Raw genomic sequence first — 21,662 nt, forward strand, 5'->3', positions numbered from 1 at the left:
AATAGATATCACTAAATGTTTGCATTCAATTACTTTCAGATACTACCAAAAGCAATGTTGAGGCAAATCACTTGTGCTTACAAGGAGGCTTAACTTGTTACTTGTAGCCACCAATGTACCTCCCATGAATAGGGCAGGCATTTGGTATACTGTATTTCAAATTAAATCCACACACACACACACACACACACACACACACACACACACACACACACACACACACACACACATTACAACAGAGTTAACTATATTTTCAGTTTTTATAAAAGATGAAAAATTTGCAAACATAGAAGGAATCATCTGATTGCTTCCTATTGAGCATATTCTATCCACACTCCTCTCCTTTTAAATTAGCTGACTTAAATTTTGAAGGGCAAATTGTGTTCCCTGGCCATACTTGTGCGTAGCTGCTGAAGATAGACAAGGCTCTCCTCCTCTTTCTCCTCATAGTTGTTCCATCCCATGTGCTCCTAGAGCCCTCATAGCACCTCTCATATTAACCTATTTAGATCTGCTTCTTTCACTTGGATGAGCTTACCTCATTGAACACTAGCCCCTCAGTGCCTCGGAAGGGTAGGGCACATCACAGGAACTAAAAACATAACCAGTTGAATACATGCAACTTACTCTGAGCAGATTCGAGCAAAGCTGAATACATGTTACTTCTAATAAACAAGATGAAATACAATGAAATCAACAGGTTACCTGATAAATTTCAATGTTTGCTAAATCAGTCAAGACTATGAGTCCTGCTCACTGGACACTATGTTGAAAGTGTACTACAGAACTTGTGGGTGGAGGATGGAAAGGAAATATTGGGAGAAAATGAGATAGTGGTGACATTATTCAAAAAGGAATGTATTCTTTACTTGACTTATGTAATGTGACCCCTCTGTTCATTGTCTTTATAATAACAATTCATGAATCCTGCCTGACAAGAGCTTAAAACTAGGAACTGAGTTGTTGTTTAGGTACTCACAGTGCTGTAGAGTTTCCCCATGTCTTTGGAGTGGGAGATATAAGGTGTATCTGGAGAAAATAAATACTTGCCCTTGGCTTTATTAAATGTTTCTTTATATTTTACCTACAAAACAAAACAAAACCTTTCAATTACTATAAATGTATATTTAAGCTTTCATAGGATCTACCTAGCAGCAAAATAATTAGACTTCATTTAGGTATTAAAACTAGCCAACTGACTGAATTTCAGACAATTTTAGGCTAGTAGAATAGAATATTTTGGATAAGAATATGGATAACTAAAAGTGGTTATAGTATACTACCTTCTAGTGACTTTTAAATATTACTCTCATGATTATAATTTACCTCTTTCCCAATTTTTTACAGAGTTAAAACAATCCACTCAATTCCAGGCAATGAGCTGCCTGCAATTCAGCATAGACAAAGCATTCAGCATAGACAAAGCAAACTTACATCACTTTGATTGATTGCATTAATCTTGGCCAAAACAATCTCTGGAGGATCAACCACACTGGTAAAGTTGGGGTAATTGTTAAGTGCATCTTTCTTATATTTTATCTGAAAAGAAATGGATACAATTAAGTCAGGTCTACTCCAACAGGGAATCTGCCCCTACAGGGCAGATAAGAAGGGTAGGTATAGGGTTAAAAACAGAACAAACTTCCCATACCTGATTCACCATCTCCTGGTTCTTAGTAACTCTCACATGGTCCACAGAATCCAGGGGGATCCAGCCAATACCTCGGAGCCACTCCATGTCAGCTTTGTAGACATGCTGGGAATAGGAAGAGAGATGGTCAGACAAGATGACAGACAGAAGATTGCAAACAAACACTTTTTATGTTTTGTCTTAAAGATTTCTCTTTAGTAGCTGTTGTCTCCCACATTTCATCCTGACTCTATCTGAGCAAAGTTTCTCGAGACTGTGCTTGTTCAAAATAAAGCCTGTACTTTCAGGGACAAGGATAAGGTTAGGTGCATGAGTACAAGAAGATTAGGGACGAAAAGGATAGTTACTTCCAGCTATGACCATAAAAGGTTTATCAAGAAGGTGGTGATTGTAGATAGATTCGATAGATTTATAAGTATGTAGAAGCATATGGGACATTTAGATTAAATGAAGGGAATTGATAAATGCTGGTGTGGTGGTAGGGAAGGGGGGGGGGTGTTTCCTCCAGTGTGGCCACACTGTTTATCTCCTCCCACACCCATCCTATTGTCCCTGGTTCCAGAATTCTTCCCTCCCAAATGAAAAGGAGCTGCTAATCTCATTAAATTCAATAAGTCATTCTGCTCCAATAACAATATGACAGGCTGTTTCATTTCAGTATCTATATTTGATCTCCTGTACTGTTGAGAAGACCCAGGTAGGGTTCCTCTGTGTACCTGAGCAAGTAATCAAAGCATCTTGTTTCTTTCCTTGCCTACAGAAGGCTGGAGATAGGTAGAGATCTTAACTGAGGTTCTGGTGTGAGGTTCTGTGTCACATTCTTTTTTCCTTTTTTTTTTTTTGTGGGTCATAGGGCTTGAACTCTGGACCTGAGTGCTGTCCCTCAGCTCTTCAGCTTAAGGATAGCACTCTACCACTTGAGCCACAGTGCCACTTCCAGTTTTCTGGTGGTTTATTAGAGATAAGAGTCTCACAGACTTTCCTGCCCGGGCTGGCTTTGAATCATGATCCTCAGATCTCAGCCTCCTTAGTAGCTACGATTAGAGGTGTGAGCCCCTGGTACCCGGCACATTCTTTATCCTAGTCTTAGCAAAGCTCTGAGTGAAGGATGGTAGTGCTTCATTTGGTTTAATCTATACCTTATGTTTCTTCTACTTTTGTTCTTATAAGTTTGTAAGTGACTCATTAAAATACTTTGAGAAGTAGGATCCTCAGCTAAACAGCAATAAGGCATTCTTAGGTCCTTGTCTAAAGCATCATCTGACATTGTCACAACCCCAACATAACCTCTCTTCTTAAATCAGCTGGCAAGTCTCCATGTAAATGTGAGTGAGGAATTCCTAATGGGAGAAATGGTATAAAAGCAGTGGACTTTGCAATTATTTGACATTGAATGTTATGCAGAATTGCGGTCCATAAGCAAATCTATCAATCAATGACTTCTCCCACATTTCCTTTCCTTTATAGTTCCTCAGTTCCCTTCTAGGAACAAATATTTATAGCCCAAAGTTTTAAACACTGGTGACTCTAGAATGCTGCTTGTCCTTGTCAGAGTATATTATAGATTTCTAGATAATGAAGTAATGAAAACCACTTACATCGCTCTGTAGGTCATAGGCCTTCCTTGCTTGAATAACATCATTTTGGTCAGGGTGACATGTCCATTGGCGTAGGTAATGACGGTAATCAATATCACTGACCAGAGTCTGCCCTTCCTTGGCAGCCACAACAGACACCATGTCAGCAGGTATATTGATTTTGGCCTTTGTTTTGTGATAGTCCTGTTTGTAGAGTCTGTCATTCTGAATTTGGCCAGCGTGCTCAAACCACACTAGTTTAGGATCATCTCTCATTGTCGGAACCCCAACATAGTGGCCTTTCTGCTTTACATGTTCTGCTTTGTATTTCAGCTGATGGGAAGAAGAATATAGACACCATCAGCTTTGCCAAGCACAAAAGGCAAAGTGGCAGGGGTGGGGGTGGGGTAGTTATCTGCCAAGAATGATCAGCAAACTCAGCCCTCAAGTTTTTGGATCCATTAACCTCAGAACAGATAACAAATAGCAATGAAACATATGAAGAAATAGCTATTTCCAAGTTTAAAAAAATCATCTACTTGTTTTCCAATTTTGGCAATATATTTATTTGGGAGACTAGAGATTTTTATTGGAGGCAGAAAACATAAGAAAAAAAATAAAACATTGAAAAATAAGTTTCAAGCAACAGGGTTTTTTTTTTTGTTTGTTTGTTTTTCTTTTTTTTTGGGGGGGGGGTCTGGTCATGGGGCCTGAACTCTGGGCCTGGGCACTATCCTTCAGCTCTTCAGCTCAAGGCTAGCACTCTACCACTTGAGCCACAGCACCACTTCCGGCTTTTTTTCGTTTTGCTTATGGGGTGCTGGGGAATCGAACCCAGGGCCTCATGCATGCAAGGCAAGCGCTCTACCACTGAGCCACCTTCCCAGCCACGCAACAGGGTTTTTTGTTTGTTTCTGCAGTGCTGAAGATCGAACCCAGGACTTTGTACATGTAAGGCAAGCACGTTAAAACTGAGCTACCTTTCTAGTCTTCAAACCACAGCTTTTGAGGAAGAAAAAAGAAACATTAGCAAATGCAAAACCCATGAGATAAGACAGGAGGAGGCACTACAGCCCTCAGCCACGTCTGCCAAGCTGAAATACTACATTCCTAAGGTGACATCTGTGCCTTGGGCATAGCTGGCATCTTTTCTGGGCAAGGCCTTGTTTCTGCCAAGTTCACTCAGATGGGAATAAATTACCTCACTCTGAACATCACTGGAGCGATGGGCATGAACAAATGGTACAGCATCTGGAGGCAAAATGTAGCCTGTGGCCTTTTGTTTCTCCCAGCCTTCCTTATAGAGGTACTAAAAGACAAAGAGCCACAACAGAGGTTAAAAGAGGAGTCAGCAGGGAGGGAGGAATAAGTTACGTGCATTACTCTCTTCGGTTCCATTAAGGTTTTCCATCTCCACCCACAGTCCCAGACATCCAAGTAAAACTCATACCTGGTCCAGGATGCGGGCAGCCTCCTGGGCTGTATGCAACAAGGGGGTTTCTGTGAGGGTGTACTTGGATTTAGTGGCATTCCAATCTTTCTTGTATTTAATCTACAAGTGAGAGGCAACCACACTAGTTACTATATGTGAAGTATACACCATGCTGTCCAAGCAATTGGACATCAATAACTTCAACAATTAAAATCTGTATCTCAGACAATAGTTGCAAGAATATAGAAAAGCTTTACAAACATGTCTGCACAGCTATGGGATTTTAGAATAGCCATATACTTACATCATCAAGGATCTCTCCACTTTGTTTTGCTGTCACATAATCAACTCTGTCATCCACAGGAGTAAAGTTGAGAGTTTCTATTTTTGTGCGATATTTTTTCTATGAGAAAAAGAAATTTGTTAGTCAGAGTTCCTCATCTTGATGAGCTAAAACCACAAATGTTATCTGAATTACATCTTGGCAATTTAGTTTGCATCTTATAGTTTATATTTTAAACTGATTGATCAGCTTCATATATATGCATATACATATATACATATGTACACATATATAAAATATAACATATATACTGGTTCTAGGGTTCTAGGGATTGAACCCTTGGCCTTCTGAATGCTAAGCAAGTGCTCTACCACTGAGCGACCCTCCCAACACTTCCACAGATTTAAAACAACAAATTTGCAATTTTGTTTCTCCCCAAAGTCATATCATTGTATATAATAATAATCCCTGTTTTCAACTGAATAAACCTCTCCCAGAATATTCCTGTTAAGAAAAATTTCCAGTTCTACAATTTGAAGCATTAATGAGGGTGCTGGATATGATATTAGGGATATAGCACCATAATATCATAAAATAGTTTAGGATTATTTGGGGAAAATGTATATCTATCTTCAACCAAAACAACTAAAAATGGTTAAAATTGCTGGTCTGTTTCATATCATCTAGTTCATGCTCTTTGGAAATGTACTAGATAGCAGGGCACAGAATCTTGGACTACCTCACTGAAGATGTCCGCAGCATGTTTGGCATGATTGACAGAAACAGAATCATTCGGCATCCACCCAATTCCCCGTAACCATTCCAAGTCAGCCTTGTAAACAGCCTGTGAAAACAAAGCCAGAATTAATTCAGCAGCCCAAGTCTCCTGGACCTAGTTAGTCTATCGTTCAGTCTGATGAAGAAAAACAAATTTAAGTACTGGATAAGCCAAGGATGACATATTCAGTTTGGTAGGATTCATTAGGTCAGGTAGTGTGATAACCTGGAGGTTATTTTTTCCTTGAAACAGGTTAACCTCAATTCGTTTCCAGTTTTTGTTGTCAAGGGGAACACATATCTACAGCTATGTCTTTTGAATTTTCATGAGAAGTGGGATATCTTAACTTTTATGGGCGTGTGTGTGTGTGTGTGTGTGTGTGTGTGTGTGTGTGTGTGTGTGTGTGCGTGTGTGTGTGTGCGCGTGAGCAGAGTACGTACCAGTCCTCAGGGCGTGGGTGTTGTCCCTGAGCTTTATTTGCTCAAGGCTAGTGCTCTACCACTTGAGGCATAGCTCTACTTCTGGTATTTTGGGTGGTTAATTGGAGAGAAGAATCTCAAGACTGGGCTGGCTTTCAAACCTTGATCCTCAGATCTTAGCCTCCTGAGTAATGAGGATTATAGGCATGAATACCAGCACCCAGTTTAAATCTTAGCTTTGTATAAATAGCTTTCCTAATCTGTACTCTTTACCTGACTTATGTAACTGTAACCCCTCTGTATGTCACCTTTATAATAATCATACAAAGTTAAAAAACTTTCCTGATCTAAACGTCTTGGCCATTTAATTCAAATGTTCTTACTGAGCCTATCGGTCAAAGAACCATGTCTACTTCCTATTCATGCTCTATCTTTTAAAAAATTATATTTTTATTATCTTTAAGTACTTTTCCAAATGAGTTAACCATTCAACACATCATTTTATAAATATAGTACATCTTGGTTGATGTAACCCTTCATCATTCTTGCTCATCCAACCCAAGCCCTCCTCCTCTCAGGTTTTACTAATCTTTTACTTGGTAAAACCATAACTGCAATCTAACTCCTATAGAAATAATATTTTCACAGTTTTCTTTAATAAGTTAATACCACATTTTTTTTGGTATTCATTTTTTGTTCTAGTACCAGAGCTCGAACTCTGAGCCTCATGCTCTTTTTTGGCTTACAAGGTTGATACTCAAGAGCACCTCAATTCCATCCAGCTTTCAGCTGGTTAATTAAAGATATGAGTCTCTTGAGGGTACTGGCCCGGGCTGGCTTTGAACTGGAATCCTCAGATCTTAGCAACTTGAGTAGCTAGGAGTTCAGGTATGACCCATCAGTGCCTGGCTTCTACCATTTCTTTCTTTTTTTTTTTTTTTTTTTGGTCCGGTCGTGGGGCCTGAACTCTGGGCCTGGGCGCTGTCCCTCAGCTCTTCAGCTCAAGGCTAGCATTCTACCACTTGAGCCACAGCGCCACTTCCGGCTTTTTGCTTATGTGGTGCTGAGGAATCGAACCCAGGGCCTCATGCATGCAAGGCAAGCACTCTACCACTGAGCCATCTTCCAACCCCTACCATTTATTTCTTGATACAAAGTTTAGGTCCTTCCTGACTTTGGTAATTTTGATTCCTTACTACAAAGACTTGCTATTCAGCAAATTCATCTTTCAGTACAGGCCACTCACATCGCTCTGCAGTTCGTAGGCTTTCTTGGCCTGAATCACGTCATTCTGGTCAGGCATGCATGTCCATTCATGCAGGTAATTGCGATAATCAACGTCGCTGACTAGAGTCTGGCATTTTTTAGAGTGCAGGATGGAAAGCATGTCCACAGGGCTTTGGAACTTCGTCTTCCATTTGGCCCACTGCAGCCGGTACTCTCTTTCATTCTGCAGCTTGCCAGCTATGAGGGCCCACCGGATTTTGTTGTCATCCCTGGCTGTGAGGGTGCCCACGTAGTGTCCCTTCTGCTTCTCATGGTCAAGCTTGTACTTATACTGGAAATGGAAAAACGAAGTAATGAACCACAGCACGATGCACCTGGAGCCTTTGCTTAGAACATGGGGGAGGTAGAAGAGGCCACACTCACTTCACTGGCAATCTCCCTGGAGGCCTTGGCAGCCTGGATAGGGATGGCATCCAGCCGGACATCGCAGCTCATCTTCACTTCATCCCAACCCTCACGGTAAAGTTTCTAAAGATGAGAAAATGTAAGGTTTGAATTCATCAAGTAACTCTGACGACTCAACTAGCATCATAAGGCAACAGTTTTGAAGGTCCAGGATTTAAGATCTTAATTGAAAGAGTACGTGAAAAATTAATTCTGTGCGCCATTGGCCATAATATGGTCCAAGGGTCTGGGACTTAAAAGGCTTTGTTTTTTGCATTTGAATCATAGTCTCAATATACTCTCCAAGGTTTAGAAATTCCTGCATCATGTAGAGGAGACCGACCTGTGATGAACTGATTGCCCACTGACCCAAGCCGTTTGACAAGAGAGCACTGCACCAGGATATTGATTCCAGTCCCACTACTCCTCTCCCAAAGTATACATTGGTGTTCCAAAATTGTGTTGTAAAAATTAGTCTCCAAGTAGTTCATTCAACTAATGGAGAAGTTTGGTGCATCTGGAATCTTTGAGCTGTGGGCTCTTTCTCCCACAAAGGTTAATTATTGTTCAAAGATACAGTGTTTCAAATCATAAAGAACTGCTCTCAGGTACTATCCATTTTATATAGTCACATTTATTCTGCACATGGGTAATCTTTGTGATCCAACAAGATAGCCCCTCTCCGGACCTTTCTTGAATTGTATAGCCAGTCATGCAACTGTATTTTTTTTTTTTTGAGACTTACAAGCTTTATTTATCTCTGGCAAGACTAGGATATGAACTAGAGAGATTTCACATTCTCTGTAAGGGGGGTGACGGCCATTAGATCTCTGTATGGACTCGTCACGATTAAAGTGTATGGGAATAGTGCACATCAGTTTGGGATGGCCTTGATTCTTTGGTATAACAGACCAATGGGGTGACACTTCTCTACACTTTACATTCACCTAGCTGCATGATTATTTCATGCAACTATATTCTGCTCATTAATTAATATATTTTGTTCCTCTCCATTCTCTTCCCTTTTCCAGGCTTAGTCTGATTTCTTCTGGGAATGGTAATTTTGCCTGTTTTTTCCCCTTTAATATTTATATTTTTCTTACACTTATATTAGTATTCATTGGAAGCTTCCTGACTTAAGCAATTAATTCTAGATGTTAAATAGGATATTAATAAGCATCCTTGTCTTAATCCTGAGTTGAATAAGAAAGTCACTGAGGATAAGCAGGCCTATGATTTGAGATGTATTTTTTTTTTAAGTCACGTCAAGAAGATACTAGTTTCATTTTATTTTTACTAATCTCTTATTTAAAAGGAAAAAAGACAGGGAATTGGATTTTGTCACAACTTTTAAAATCTAAGAAAATTAGCATATTGTTTTTTCCCTTTGAGTGCTATTAATAGGTTTCTGAATATAGAACCTTCTTGGTGTTCTGATTAAGCTCCATTTGAATGTGTTGCTTAATTTATCAATATTTTAGGATTTTTCTGTTATTAATCTACAGTTTTCATATATGGAACTTTTAATGCATTTTGGAAGCCATGATAGCCTTCCTTCTTCTATTAGGCTCCATGGTAGTGTCCTTCCGAAAATCCTAAAAGAATTCTGTGAAATTATCAGGGCAATCTGGGCATTTGAGGAGAGAAATGAAAATGTTTAAAACTCTTTGTTTCTTGCTATATGGTTTCTGTTTTTCTGGGATCAATTTTGATAATTTAGAAATTCTCCCATAGATCTAGAAAGTCTCCCATAGATCTAGCTTTTTTGATTAATTTGTTTTTGCAAAGAATTGCAATTTTTAGTTCATCTGAATTTGACATGAACTCTCTTTTCTTGCTTACTTACCTCCTTATTCTTTTATTTGTCCTCTTCCACTGTTTTCATGTTAAAGTTGGCTCACAGTTACCGGCCTTGCCCTGGACTCTGAGGAGGGCCCTGGCTTCCTATCCCGGAGTCCAGGCCAAGCCCCACCCCCCACCTTCACACAGGCAATCTGCAGATTTCTTGTTCAGCTATAAAACTTATTGGTCTTGTCTGGCCTAGCTGGTGACTTTCCAAGCAAACCAGAGACTGTTGTGGTACTTACATTGCTCACATTAAGGGCGTTTGCTCTAGCAAGATTAATTTCTGGAGTGTCTGGCATTATGTGAATTGAAGTTTTATCTTTGTCCCAAACTTCTCTGTACTTTGGCTATGGAAAGAGTCAATAAAAAAAAATCACTTCACAATTTGTAATCATGATACTTTTAAGATTAAAATCTTTTCATAGTAAGGCAAAGACTTATTTTATGTGAATCTTTTCAAATAAATTATTCAAATTTGATTGGAAATCTATCCTAATGTCTTTTTACTAGTTCTTAAGAGTTTTTAAATGCTATAAATGTTACTGAATAAAATTTTTGTTATCATCAATCTTATTTTCATCCCAAAGTTAAATCACCAAGTGAATCATTTATGATTTCTCTGTAGCTCGAATTTGATTTTAAAAGAAACAAAAGTGACTTACAATACTAATATTTTCAGCATTTGATTTTGCAAGGACTACTTCAGGTGTGTCAACAATGCTTGTATACTTGAGTTTCTCCACGGGTGTCCGATAGACGCTGTCACATAGGATTTCCTGGGCATTTTTGACTCTCAGGACTTCTGGTGACCCTTCTGGCATCCAGCCAATACCACGCAACCACTCCAAGTCAGCCTTGTAGATGGCCTGGGGGGCAGGGGAAGGTAGATAGGGTTTTTGCTTTTGTTTTGGTTTTGATGGTGGGTGGTAGAGAAAAGGAAGCTATCTTTAATGTTATTTTTTTCTTTCACAAGTAAGTAAAAACAGAGCTCTGCCTCAGAAAGCCAAAATCAAAGTTCAGCAAAATAAAACATGAAGAAGTAGGAACTGAAAAGGGGTGGGATGGGGCCAAGGGGAAAGAAGTGGACAAATGAGAAGAACTTAATGTTTATCCTACAAAGTTAAGAGGAGTGAGGGAGGGGGTGGGTAGGGCCAGAATGGGTGAGAATGTTGAAAGGGGTGGCATTAATCAAGATATATTGTGTTCAAGATATATTGTTAAATGACAACTCCTATGTATAAGGACTAAAGGTAGTAATTAATAAAACAAAGACTACTGGCCTGACAAACATATTTCCCCATATACACAACAGTGTTTTGTTCTGTTCTAATGTTGTAATGCTTAGAAGGCAGTTTAAAAGACAGAATGATGTGGAAGCTCTCTATGTGGGTGTATGCAAGGATGGAATTTGACTAGTATCTAGGCAATTATCATAGCCAAGATGTACTTTTTTTTTTTGGTCCTGGTCCTGGGGCTTGAACTCAGGGCCTGGGTGCTGTCCCTGAGCTTTTTTGCTTAAGGCTAGTGCTCTACCACTTGAGCCACAGGTCCACTTCCAGCTTTTGGGTGGTTAATTGAAGACAAGAGTCTCACAGACTTTCTTGCCTGGCTTGGAATTGTAATCCTCAGATCTCAGCCTCCCTTAAGAAGCTAGGATTACAGGCATGAGGCACTGGCATCTGGCCCAGTGGGGATTTTATCTCAATAGTAGCCAGGACAATCTTTTCAAAATTCCAAATTCAAATCTGAGTCACATTTGCCCTATCCTATCTATCACTTTAAAGTAAAGATCAAATTCCTTAACTTGGACTACAGAAAAGAGATGGCTGCCTGGTATAGTCAGCCTACTCTTACTCTTCAGACTCATCTCTTGTGTGCCTCCTTTCGTCCTCTGTGATCTGAACACATTGTCTTCCCTCCGCTTGAGGTCTGTATCAGCCCTTTGCCAAATGCTTATCCTGCAAGAACAGCTGTTTCCTCCTTCACCTCTTACCCAACTAAATCAGTACTTTTTCCAGTACTTTTCCTGACCTCTCTCTTCACAGTGCACAGGCCCCTTTTTCTTAGCATCCCATGGTTTACCGATATTCTCTCTTAATATCGATTTCTTTATGATCAGTATCCTGCTTTCTCTTCTCCTTTATTCACCATTGTATCTTTTGTGACAGCAGAGGGACTGCCATGTGGGTAGTCTTTCAAATGACAATTAAGAATTCAATCATGAGTTTCACAATTTTAAAATATTAAATATTAAGACAGTTCCTCCCTTTCCATTGGTATTTCCACATTCTTAGTTATCTATACCTGCTGCTCCAGATATATATGGAAGTTAGGCACATAAAACTGTTCTATATTAAACATGTTATTAATTTTCAAAGTCATTGTGATGCCCAGAACCAGTATTTTTATAACTTGTTAAAAGATATGAATATCAAGCTAAAAATGTCAAGAGGAGAATGAAAAATACTAGAAAGTGTCTACCCTAAGGAAGAATGATGATGTATATCTCAATGCTTAAAATGTGATGGATCTCCAAAATTCAAAAGTGTGTTTCCTTCTCATTTTTCTATGTGATCCATAGACAAGCCTCAATGTGCTAATGCATGTCAGTATACGAATGCAGTTCCTCAAGAACTGGCGCCAACTACCACTTGGTAATTAATAAAAAGTGATGAGCAAACTTGCCTATAACAAACCCATTCATTGTTTTAAAACTGTCTCTTGAAGTTCAGGTAATTAAAAGAAGATGGTCATTCTACCCAAGAACTAAATAATCTTATGGAAGCCTGCAGTTCTAGACCATTGAGTTGGCAACAAATAGGAACAAATCTAAAAGGGCTGTGGGTAAGGTAGAGAAACACAATGTCATGAAGAACATCCAAGCAAAGGGCATGCCATTAACCCTTGAAATAATTTGAACTTCAATACATAGTTGAAGGACCAGGGGCATGTTTATGTTTAATAAACTATAAATACTATATACATCGGTAAGCCTATAGAAAAATCATGCTATCATTTTCAGCAATGAAAATATTAAAATTTTCTAAACAAATCTGGCCTTAGTAGATTTGATGATATGCCTATGTGGAGGGAGTTAAGATTTTCCAGCTCATTAGAAGATGCCATCATTCCAAGCCAAGCTTTGTCCTGGGGCACACACTTACATCACTCTGCAGATCATAGGCTTTCCTGGCTTGTATCACATCATTCTGGTCAGGAAAGCAAGACCACTGGTGCAGATACTGGCGGTAGTCCACGTTGCTTGCCAGTGCCTGACCCTCCTTGGCAGCGTTGATGGACACCATGTCCACTGGGATGGAGATCTTGGCCTTGTGGTCATTGTAGGCTTTTTTGTACAGCCTGTCATTTTGCATCTTCAGTACATTTGCTGCCCAAACTAGTTTGGGGTCTTCCTTGGCATTGCGACATCCAATGTAATGGCCTTTCTGCTTCTCGTAAGCTGTCTTGTATAGATACTGGGAGGTGTGAACAGAAGAGCAGTTGTTTTCCAATCATATTTTTTTAAGAGCCCATTCAAAACCATTATACTGTCTTAAAGTTATCCTTATTTTGGACACTACTTTTCTTTAACTTTGAGCTATACGTTTCCAACTCCTCATTAAATTGCTTTTTCTTTCTATGTGTATGTGTAGGTGTTTGAATACACACATTTCACTGTGAATACCTGTAAGGCAAGGCTGTGTCTCTGAATCATCCCTTGAACGGAGTTCCCCAAACTTCTATCATTGTTTGCCACATGCAAACATATTGCCACATGCAGATACAACCAGTATCCCATCTTACTTTGAATCAAGTTTTTGTTTTTTTGCCTTTTCTTTTGTGTGCTGGTACTGGAACTTCAGCTTAGGGCCTTCACTTTCACTTGGCTTTTTTCACTTTAAGCTGGCATTCTATCATTTAAGCCACACATCCACTTCTGGCTTTTTGTTTTTTACTTGGAGATTAAGACTCTCACGGACTTTCTTGCCCATGGTGGCTTCAAATTGTGACCCTTAGATCTCAGCTTCTTGAGTAATTAAGATTACAAGTTTGAGCCATTAATTCCCCATTCAAGTTTTTAATAAAATAAATTTGCTTTTGAACTAGAAACTTTGAACATTCATAACTCCATCTAAATGGAGAATGATCAGTGTTTTCTTGAACAGATTTAAACAGCAATGTAACTACTCTAAAAAGTACTTTTTCATGAATTACACAAAATGGCACACAGTCTGCATGCTACACCAAGCAAACCCAATATTCTTTGTATCCATCAAATGTCTACGAGTGATTTTAAATAACTGACATTGAGAAAACTGGGGGGGAAAATTAAAATCTGTGCTTGTACATAAGTACTGTAGAATCAAGCACATATCTAAGAGTCTTCTCAAATGGTTGAATGAGTTATTCTGGCATATGGCACTTTATAAACAATATATTAACAATGACCTGAAATCTACTTAAACATAATTTTTAAGGAATTAAGTTAAATTCCTATTGCTGAGAGTGTGTGAGAAAGAACTCTTACATCGCTGGCAATATCCCGAGAGGCCTTCGCATGTTGGATTCCAATGGCATCTGCTCGAATGTCATACCCAGTCATCTTGACATCATCCCAGGCTTGTTGGTATTGTTTCTGTAAATAGAGGTTGCAATGCCACATTCAGTCTGAAAGAGGAACTACTGAGTCAACATGACAGGTCAAGAACAGTTAGTCACAGAACATTCTATTATAATGAACTTAATTCCAGTAGATTTGTAAAGATAATTTGTAAAGGATTTCCCTACTAATCCCTTAAAATGGAAATGTAGGAGACAGTAAATCAGGTTAAAATCAGAAAATTATATTGACTGGCTTTTAAAAGGAAAAAAGAAATGGTTCACTAAAAAGAAAAACTAAGTATCACTATATATACAACTTTGAGTTTTATGGGGTTTTTTTTTGGTTCTTTTGTTTTGAGGAATCATTGTTTCTCTCCTTTCAATGAAGATACATCTATTGTAAATACACATAGCTATTTATCATTAGCTTAAACACTAGAAATAAAAGGATTGATAGGAAAATGTTTTTTGGCCAGGCTTGCTTCAGCTTTGTTGCATACAGAGCACTGTGCAAAGAAAATGAGTGTCAGTGCCTTACATTGCTAATCTGGATGGCATTGAGCTTGGACTGCAGCATCAGCGGTGTGTCAGCTGGCACATTCACATTAGCCTTCTCTTTGTCCCAGGCATCACGGTACAATGGCTGATGAGAGTGAAAAGCAATGAGAGCGCTGATAAATAAATAAATCAAGCATGAACCAAGTTCAAAATAGCACTAAAAGTTATTGTTGCTCCTTCTCCCATACCAATATAGATCATATTATCTTCATGTTTTAATTGACTTTAAAAGGTACCGAGCAACTGAGGAGTCACTCAGATGTGGCTCAATATAAACTGAATCTGAAATATACTAGTAAAATTGCCCCCTTTCTACCTATTCACTTTTAATTATGGGGAAGGTAAATCCACCCTGTAGGTTACTGTGATATTCTGCACTGCTAACAGGATCTTGCTTCTTTGGCCCAAATTACTATGCTAGTATTCAATACTGAGATCACCCCTGAAATTCTCAGCCCATTTCATCATTGAATAACTATTAAAAATTACAATTTTGTGATTATGGTATTAAAATATGTCTCAAAATATGATTAAATATGATTAAAGTATGATTCACAGGCTGGACACAAATCAAATGGAATAGAGAGACTAGCTAATTGGCTGGTGGCATGAGAGCTATCTGCACACATGTGTATTCACAATGTTAAGGCTGTGTTAATGGTACTTTGAAATCCACATTCAGATTTTGTTTTATAATGCCAGTCCTGAGGTTTGAGCCCAGGGCCTGGGTGCTTTCCTGAGACAATTTGCTCAGAGTTAGTACTCTACCAGTTGAGTCACAGTTCCACTTCTGGCTTCGTGGTAGTTAATTGGACATAGGAGTATCATGGATTTTCTTTTTTCTCCCCTTTTTATTGCGAAAATACTATACAAGGGGGTTACAATTACATGGGCAAGATCTCATGGATTTTCTTGCCCAGGCTGATGACTAGGGACCAAGATCCTCAGATCTTAGCCTCCTGAGTAGCTAAGATTATAGGCATGAGCCATCAGTACCTGGGGAGAATTTTTTTTACATAGAGATTCCTTCAATTTGTCTGAAAACGTTCCCATCCCAGTTTACCTCACTGATCTGTAGAGCGTTGGTCTTTGCCAGGACCACTTCTGGTGTGTCAACAATGCTGGTGAATTTGAGGGCCTCTGGCCTTATGCGATACAACCTTTCATTCAAGAGATTCTGAGCATTCTTCACTCTCTCCACTTCCACAGAACCCTCGGTCAACCATCCAATACCCTTCATCCATTCCAGGTCTGACTTGTACACATTCTACATGGGGGGAGAGAAGCATACAGTAGGGAGAAAATTAAAATCTGTTCACAAAGGGATGCAAACCATACAACACTTCTACTTAAGTTATCTGGGTGGTCAGTCTCTCGCCTTCAAGAAATGACATTAAATACTAGCATTTGGTTTCATGTCTTTGACATATAGGACAGGTTTGACTAGGACAGGTTTGCAGTATCCAACAGAGACTGGAGCAGTATCCACACGTATTACTTGGTGGAATGACAGACAGCAATGGCACATCAAATTACTTTTTTACCAGGTTGATTTTCTGTATTTACCACTTGAAGTCTGTCTTTTATGGACCACTAGGAATAACCTCTACAGGGATTTTAGAGAGAAACATATAGGAAAGATACATAATTATGTCTATTTCTCTCTCTGTATCAAATTTGAAACCCAATCTTTCCTCTTCATTAAATCTGCTTATGAGAATTAGACAAATGACAGTGCAAAAGTAGGGAATCAGAAGAGCTAGGACTAAAATTTTCTAGTTAATTACATAGGATAAGGTAAGAGGTTGGTTTTTCATTCTGATGAATAAGATCCCACCACCGTAAGATGAAATCCTTCATAAGATAGAAAGTGCTGAGGAAAAAAACAACAACAACTTCCCCTATTAATACCATGAATTGTATAGAATACTTTAGGTTCTGTTAAGATTATCACTTAAATTATGCCTTGAGAGAGGACCACACAGTGTTATCACAATGAAACCTACAAACACACTTCTCCCTGGAGTTTGGTGATAGCATACGCACATCGCTCTGCAGCTCATAGGCTTTCTTAGCCTGGATCACGTCATTTTGATCTGGCAGACATGTCCACTGGTGCAGATAATTGCGATAATCCACATCGCTAACCAGGACCTGGCATTTCTTGGCTTGAACAATTGACATCATGTCCAAGGGTGTATTGTAAATTCCTTTCGATTTCTCGTAAGCTTTCTTGTATTCTCTGTCACTCTGGATCTTGGCAGCATGTATGGACCACACCAACTTGGGGTCATCCTGCAGGCTGCGGAAACCCACATGGTGGCCTAGCTGCTTCCGATAGCCTTCTTTGTATTTGTACTAAAGTTGTAAGAAAACAGAGGGGGAAAAACATGAATATAATGTATTAAGGAGATTTTTCTTTAAGTAATTTCAGGATTTTTCTTAATGGGCTTATTACTGGCTGTCATTATATATTTCAGTTCACTTTCAAGAAAAAGGACTATTTAAGGTAATTTCTCAGAGGAAATAAGTAAATGGGGAAGGAAATAATATGGTGAACATGAATAATAATTTTTTTACATGAATAATAATTTAAAAAATAGCTAACATTTACTGAGCAATCACTGAATGTTAGATATAACTACGTGAATTTTAAATATGTTAGTTAGTTTGATCCATGTCAAACTAAGTTTTTCAGTTAAAACTAGTTGAGTACTGGTAACTACAGTCAGTTAATTCTCACAGCATCACTATGAGGTAGATGCTACCATTATTCTTTATTATAAATGGATGAAAATAAGGTATAGTGTGAGTAACAAGGTTGCCTGACAAATGAAATGTTAGTTTAGATCATCTCTAAGAGAACAGGCATGATCTCAGGTAGAGAAAGTCTTATTTGTGGCTTCAGAGACAGCCAGGAAACATGCATACTTGAGAGATAGGAAACAAGACTGTTGGCATCCATCAGAAGCTGATGTAAGAGGTCTATGGGCAAGGATGCCCATTTAAGGGGTGTCTCAGGGCTATAGTGATAGATATAATGTCCTTACAAACATGCTTGAAAATCATAGGAAAGTTTAGACAGAGTGGAGAAAGTGAAAACTGGGATAGGATGTGAATTTTGGAAATGAATATGCCATTTTTTTGGAAAAAGGTGTGGTTATTGGTTCTTAAAGGTAAAAATGAGGACGAAGAAAGAGACAGCTGGATGCATAAAATAAAGAACAAAGAGGATCCCAGACAAAGGAAATAAGGTGGCATGAAGATGTTGAGCTGGAAGCGATAGAAGCTGGGAAGGAAAATCCACTTAGCTTGTTAGCAAGTTTCAAAATCAGTATTAAATAAACTGGAAAATGTTCCTAAAAACATTATACATAAGCCTCTAGTACAAAATGTTTCATATAAAGTAGAATTTCAGCTTCAAGTCTTAGAGGAAACATTCACATGCCAATTGTATAGTAGAGAGTATCAGAAATATTTTTGGGGAAGAAACAACAAGATATAGCTCCCAAATGTTTCCCCAATTTTTCATGGGGATTCTTCATGTTTTTTCTTAGGAACAATGCAGAAATTATTAACATATACCACATTTATGTTTAACTTAATTTTTAATCCCCAATTTTAATACTTTTCAAGAGAAGAAAGTCTGATTGAGGGAAGGATATTATCCAAAAAGAAATGTTACTCATTACCTAACTTATGAAACAGTAACTTCTGTACATCACTGTTATAATAACAATGAAAAAATAAAATAAGATTTAAAACAAGAGAGAACAAACTCTGTAGAACACGACAAAATGCAACTATTGCATGGATTTTAAAAATTCTTAAAAACTAGCCAGGTTCACACCTATAATTCTAGCTACCCAAGATTCAAAGTCAGCCGGTCAGGAAAGTCCATATGAGTCTTCTCTCCAATCAGTCATCAAACATCTGGAAGTGGAGCTGTGGCTCAAGTGGTAGAATACCAGACTTGAGTAAACAAGTAAAGGACAGTACCCAGACCCTGAGTTCAAGCCTAGTACCAGGATTTATGCATGCATGCATAAATAAATCTTGAAAAACATTTCCCTGCTTCATTTATTGGAGAAAAGCCAAAAGGAAATAGAAGGAATTACCTCGCTGGCAATTTCCCTGGAGGCTTTGGCATGTTTGATTTCTATGGCATCAGCTCGCAGGTCATAGCCTTTCTGCTTGGCCTCATCCCAGTCTTTTTGATAGAGTTTCTATTAAGGCAAAATACAAGTGTGTTAACAAGAATTGAAAATAAGAAATATACTCAAAGTAGTATGATCCATAAAGAGGGCCACGGAAGAAAAAAAAGCTCTCATTCCTTTGTAGATTATAGGATACTTCTGATTAAAATTTAGAGCTATCCATCACAATATGATACACATTGCACATGAGATTAAGATTCAACATGAGGCCAAAAACGTTTCTCCAGATATCAGAGAAGACATGATAAGATTTCTCCTAATTTTACCCTTTGACTTACCAAAAGTTTCTGCTACTGTGACAAAGATACCTTGCCTTTTGAAAAACAATCAAAATTAAGCTTCTTTTGGTTTTTATATGGCTTTGAAATGTCAAATAATAGAGTCTTAGATCAATCAAGAGACCTAAGTGATCAGTTTTTTATAGAGTCAGGGGCACTTGATTGCAGAGGACTTCATTATTCCTAAATAACACAAAAGGAAGTTAACCTAGCCAATATCTATGGGAAGATGTTTCAAGGTTGAAAGGAGAACACTGACAGGGCTCACGCATCCCAGCTCATGAAGTCTAGGCACCCAGGTATATATCTAAGATAATGTTAAATGACAGAATTTCCATTCAGTTGTTTTAGAAATGATAGCTAAAGAAACAAAAATACGTACATATCAGTGGGCACTGGTATCTCCTGCCCATAACCTTAGCTACTCAGGAGGCCAAGGTCTGAGGATCACATCTTGAATACAGCCTGGGCAGTAAAGTCTGTGAAACTCCTCTCTCCAATTAAACAGAAAACAGCCACAAGTAGAGATATGGCTCAAGTGGTAAAATAACAACTGTCAACAAAAAACCCATCTGAGAGTATGAGATCCTGACTTCAAGCCCCAGTCAAATTTCGTTATTTTTAATATAAGATCTAGCACCAAAAGGCCATTGTTATTTCTAAGGCAAATGATTCGCCATTTTGTAGCACATCCCACAAATGGATACATTGTTCCATCTAGTCCACCATGTTTATATCACTTACATTGCTGATTTGCAAGGCATTGATTTGGGCCTGGAGCATGACTGGAGTATCTGAGGGGATGTTGATGTTGGTTTTATCTTTATTCCAGGCTTCTTGATACAGTCTCTGTGGAGAGAAGGAAAATATTACTTTGACTCAGTTATGAAGAATAGATTTCTGAGCAGGGGCGCTGGTGGCTCATGCCTGTAATCCTAGCTACTCAGGAGGCCGAGATTGAGATCGGAGAATCATGGTTCAAAACCAGACCAGACAGGGAAGTCCATGAGACTCTTATCTCTAATAAACCACTCAGAAGGGGCTTGGAAGGTGGCTCAGTGGTAGAGCGCTTGCTTTGCATGCCTGAGGCTCTAGGTTTGATTCCTCAGTACCACATAAGCAAAAAGAAAAAAGCCGGAAGTGGCACCGTGGCTCAAGTGGTAGAGTGCTAGCCTTGAGTTGAAGAGCACAGGGACAGCGCCCAGACCCAGAGTTCAGGCCCCATGACCGGACCCCCACCCCTCAAAAAAAAAAACACTCAGAAAAACTGAGGAGCTGAGGGACAGCACTCAGGCCCAGAGTTCAAGCCCCATGACTGACCTCCAAAAAAAGAGAATGGATATCTGAAACATTAAGTTCTAGTCATTATCTGGAAAAAAATGTTTCAATATATGTTTATGATGATTAATTTGATATATCAACTTGAATAAATAATATTGCTATTTGGTTACTCATTAGTACCAATATTTTTACAAAGGTGCTTTAAAAAATAATATTAACATTTGAATCAGCAAACTTTGGCTAAGACAAAATATCCTCCTTAATGTGGGTAGATCTCATCCATTCACTCAAAGACCAAGAAGGAATTCTACCATCATTTGATCATCCCTGCATCCTACCTTATAGATTTTGGAACTACCCAGTGTACATAATTATATGAGCTAATTCCTTAAAATATCTTTGACTCTATCCACATATACCTATATATGTACATCACATTGGGTCTGTTTCCCTAGAGAATCCCAGACCATACAATATTATGTTTACCATTATGTCATTATATCAATATATCATTTATGATGTAGGTTTATGTTATATATTAATATTAACAGGAGTTAAATATTTATTTCCCCAAATCACCATGAAGTGACTTCTTTTACTTTAGTTCTTCAAAGCATGTGCTGTAGTTGTCAGAGCTCTACTTTGTGTGTTCCTTTACTAATAGACTCTCAGATTGTTCCATGTCTCCTTATTAGTTTCACTGTCATTAGCACAACCCAGAAACCAGAAAAATGAAAGCTTGGCAGTAAAGTGATCCTTACCTCACTCATTTGCAGAGAATTGGCTTTTGCCAGGACAATCTCTGGTGTGTCAACAATAGTGGTGAACTTCAAGGCTTCTGGTGGTGTTCTGTATAGCCTTTCATTCACAAGGTCTTGAGCACCCTTCACTCTGGTCAATTCTATGGAGCCCTGTGGCATCCAGCCAATGCCACGCAGCCATTCCAGGTCAGCTTTATACACACTCTAAAGACATTAGGTAAAAATGTTAGACATACCACCCGCTGGCTGAACACGAAAGCTCAAGAGGGTAAGAAGAGGATAAATAAAGGAGATGGTAGTTTTACCAAA

At 38.7% G+C, this 21,662-nt stretch overlaps 1 protein-coding gene across 2 annotated transcripts in view; it reads right to left on the reverse strand.

Moving 5' to 3' along the window:
• The window catches only part of Neb (nebulin), a 212,847-nt gene that overhangs the window by 72,194 nt on the left and 118,991 nt on the right, over positions 1 to 21,662 (reverse strand). Inside the window, exons 80-95 of one of the 2 annotated variants that reach the window (XM_042683485.1) lie at positions 21,354 to 21,557; positions 20,056 to 20,160; positions 18,935 to 19,042; positions 16,863 to 17,174; positions 10,319 to 10,522; positions 9,899 to 10,003; positions 7,791 to 7,895; positions 7,387 to 7,698; positions 5,683 to 5,787; positions 4,965 to 5,063; positions 4,679 to 4,780; positions 4,430 to 4,537; positions 3,250 to 3,561; positions 1,652 to 1,756; positions 1,435 to 1,539; positions 980 to 1,084 (exon numbers count right to left, since the gene is read on the reverse strand). In XM_042683485.1, the coding sequence (XP_042539419.1) occupies positions 980 to 1,084; positions 1,435 to 1,539; positions 1,652 to 1,756; positions 3,250 to 3,561; positions 4,430 to 4,537; positions 4,679 to 4,780; positions 4,965 to 5,063; positions 5,683 to 5,787; positions 7,387 to 7,698; positions 7,791 to 7,895; positions 9,899 to 10,003; positions 10,319 to 10,522; positions 16,863 to 17,174; positions 18,935 to 19,042; positions 20,056 to 20,160; positions 21,354 to 21,557 (2,496 nt within the window). The remainder of the gene's footprint in view (positions 1 to 979; positions 1,085 to 1,434; positions 1,540 to 1,651; positions 1,757 to 3,249; positions 3,562 to 4,429; positions 4,538 to 4,678; positions 4,781 to 4,964; positions 5,064 to 5,682; positions 5,788 to 7,386; positions 7,699 to 7,790; positions 7,896 to 9,898; positions 10,004 to 10,318; positions 10,523 to 16,862; positions 17,175 to 18,934; positions 19,043 to 20,055; positions 20,161 to 21,353; positions 21,558 to 21,662) is intronic. The other variant, XM_042683487.1, reaches the window with a different exon arrangement.

The sequence above is a fragment of the Dipodomys spectabilis genome, unplaced genomic scaffold (assembly GCF_019054845.1).
Source record: "Dipodomys spectabilis isolate Male_0828 unplaced genomic scaffold, ASM1905484v1 ptg000081l, whole genome shotgun sequence".
Taxonomy (NCBI): domain Eukaryota; kingdom Metazoa; phylum Chordata; class Mammalia; order Rodentia; family Heteromyidae; genus Dipodomys; species Dipodomys spectabilis.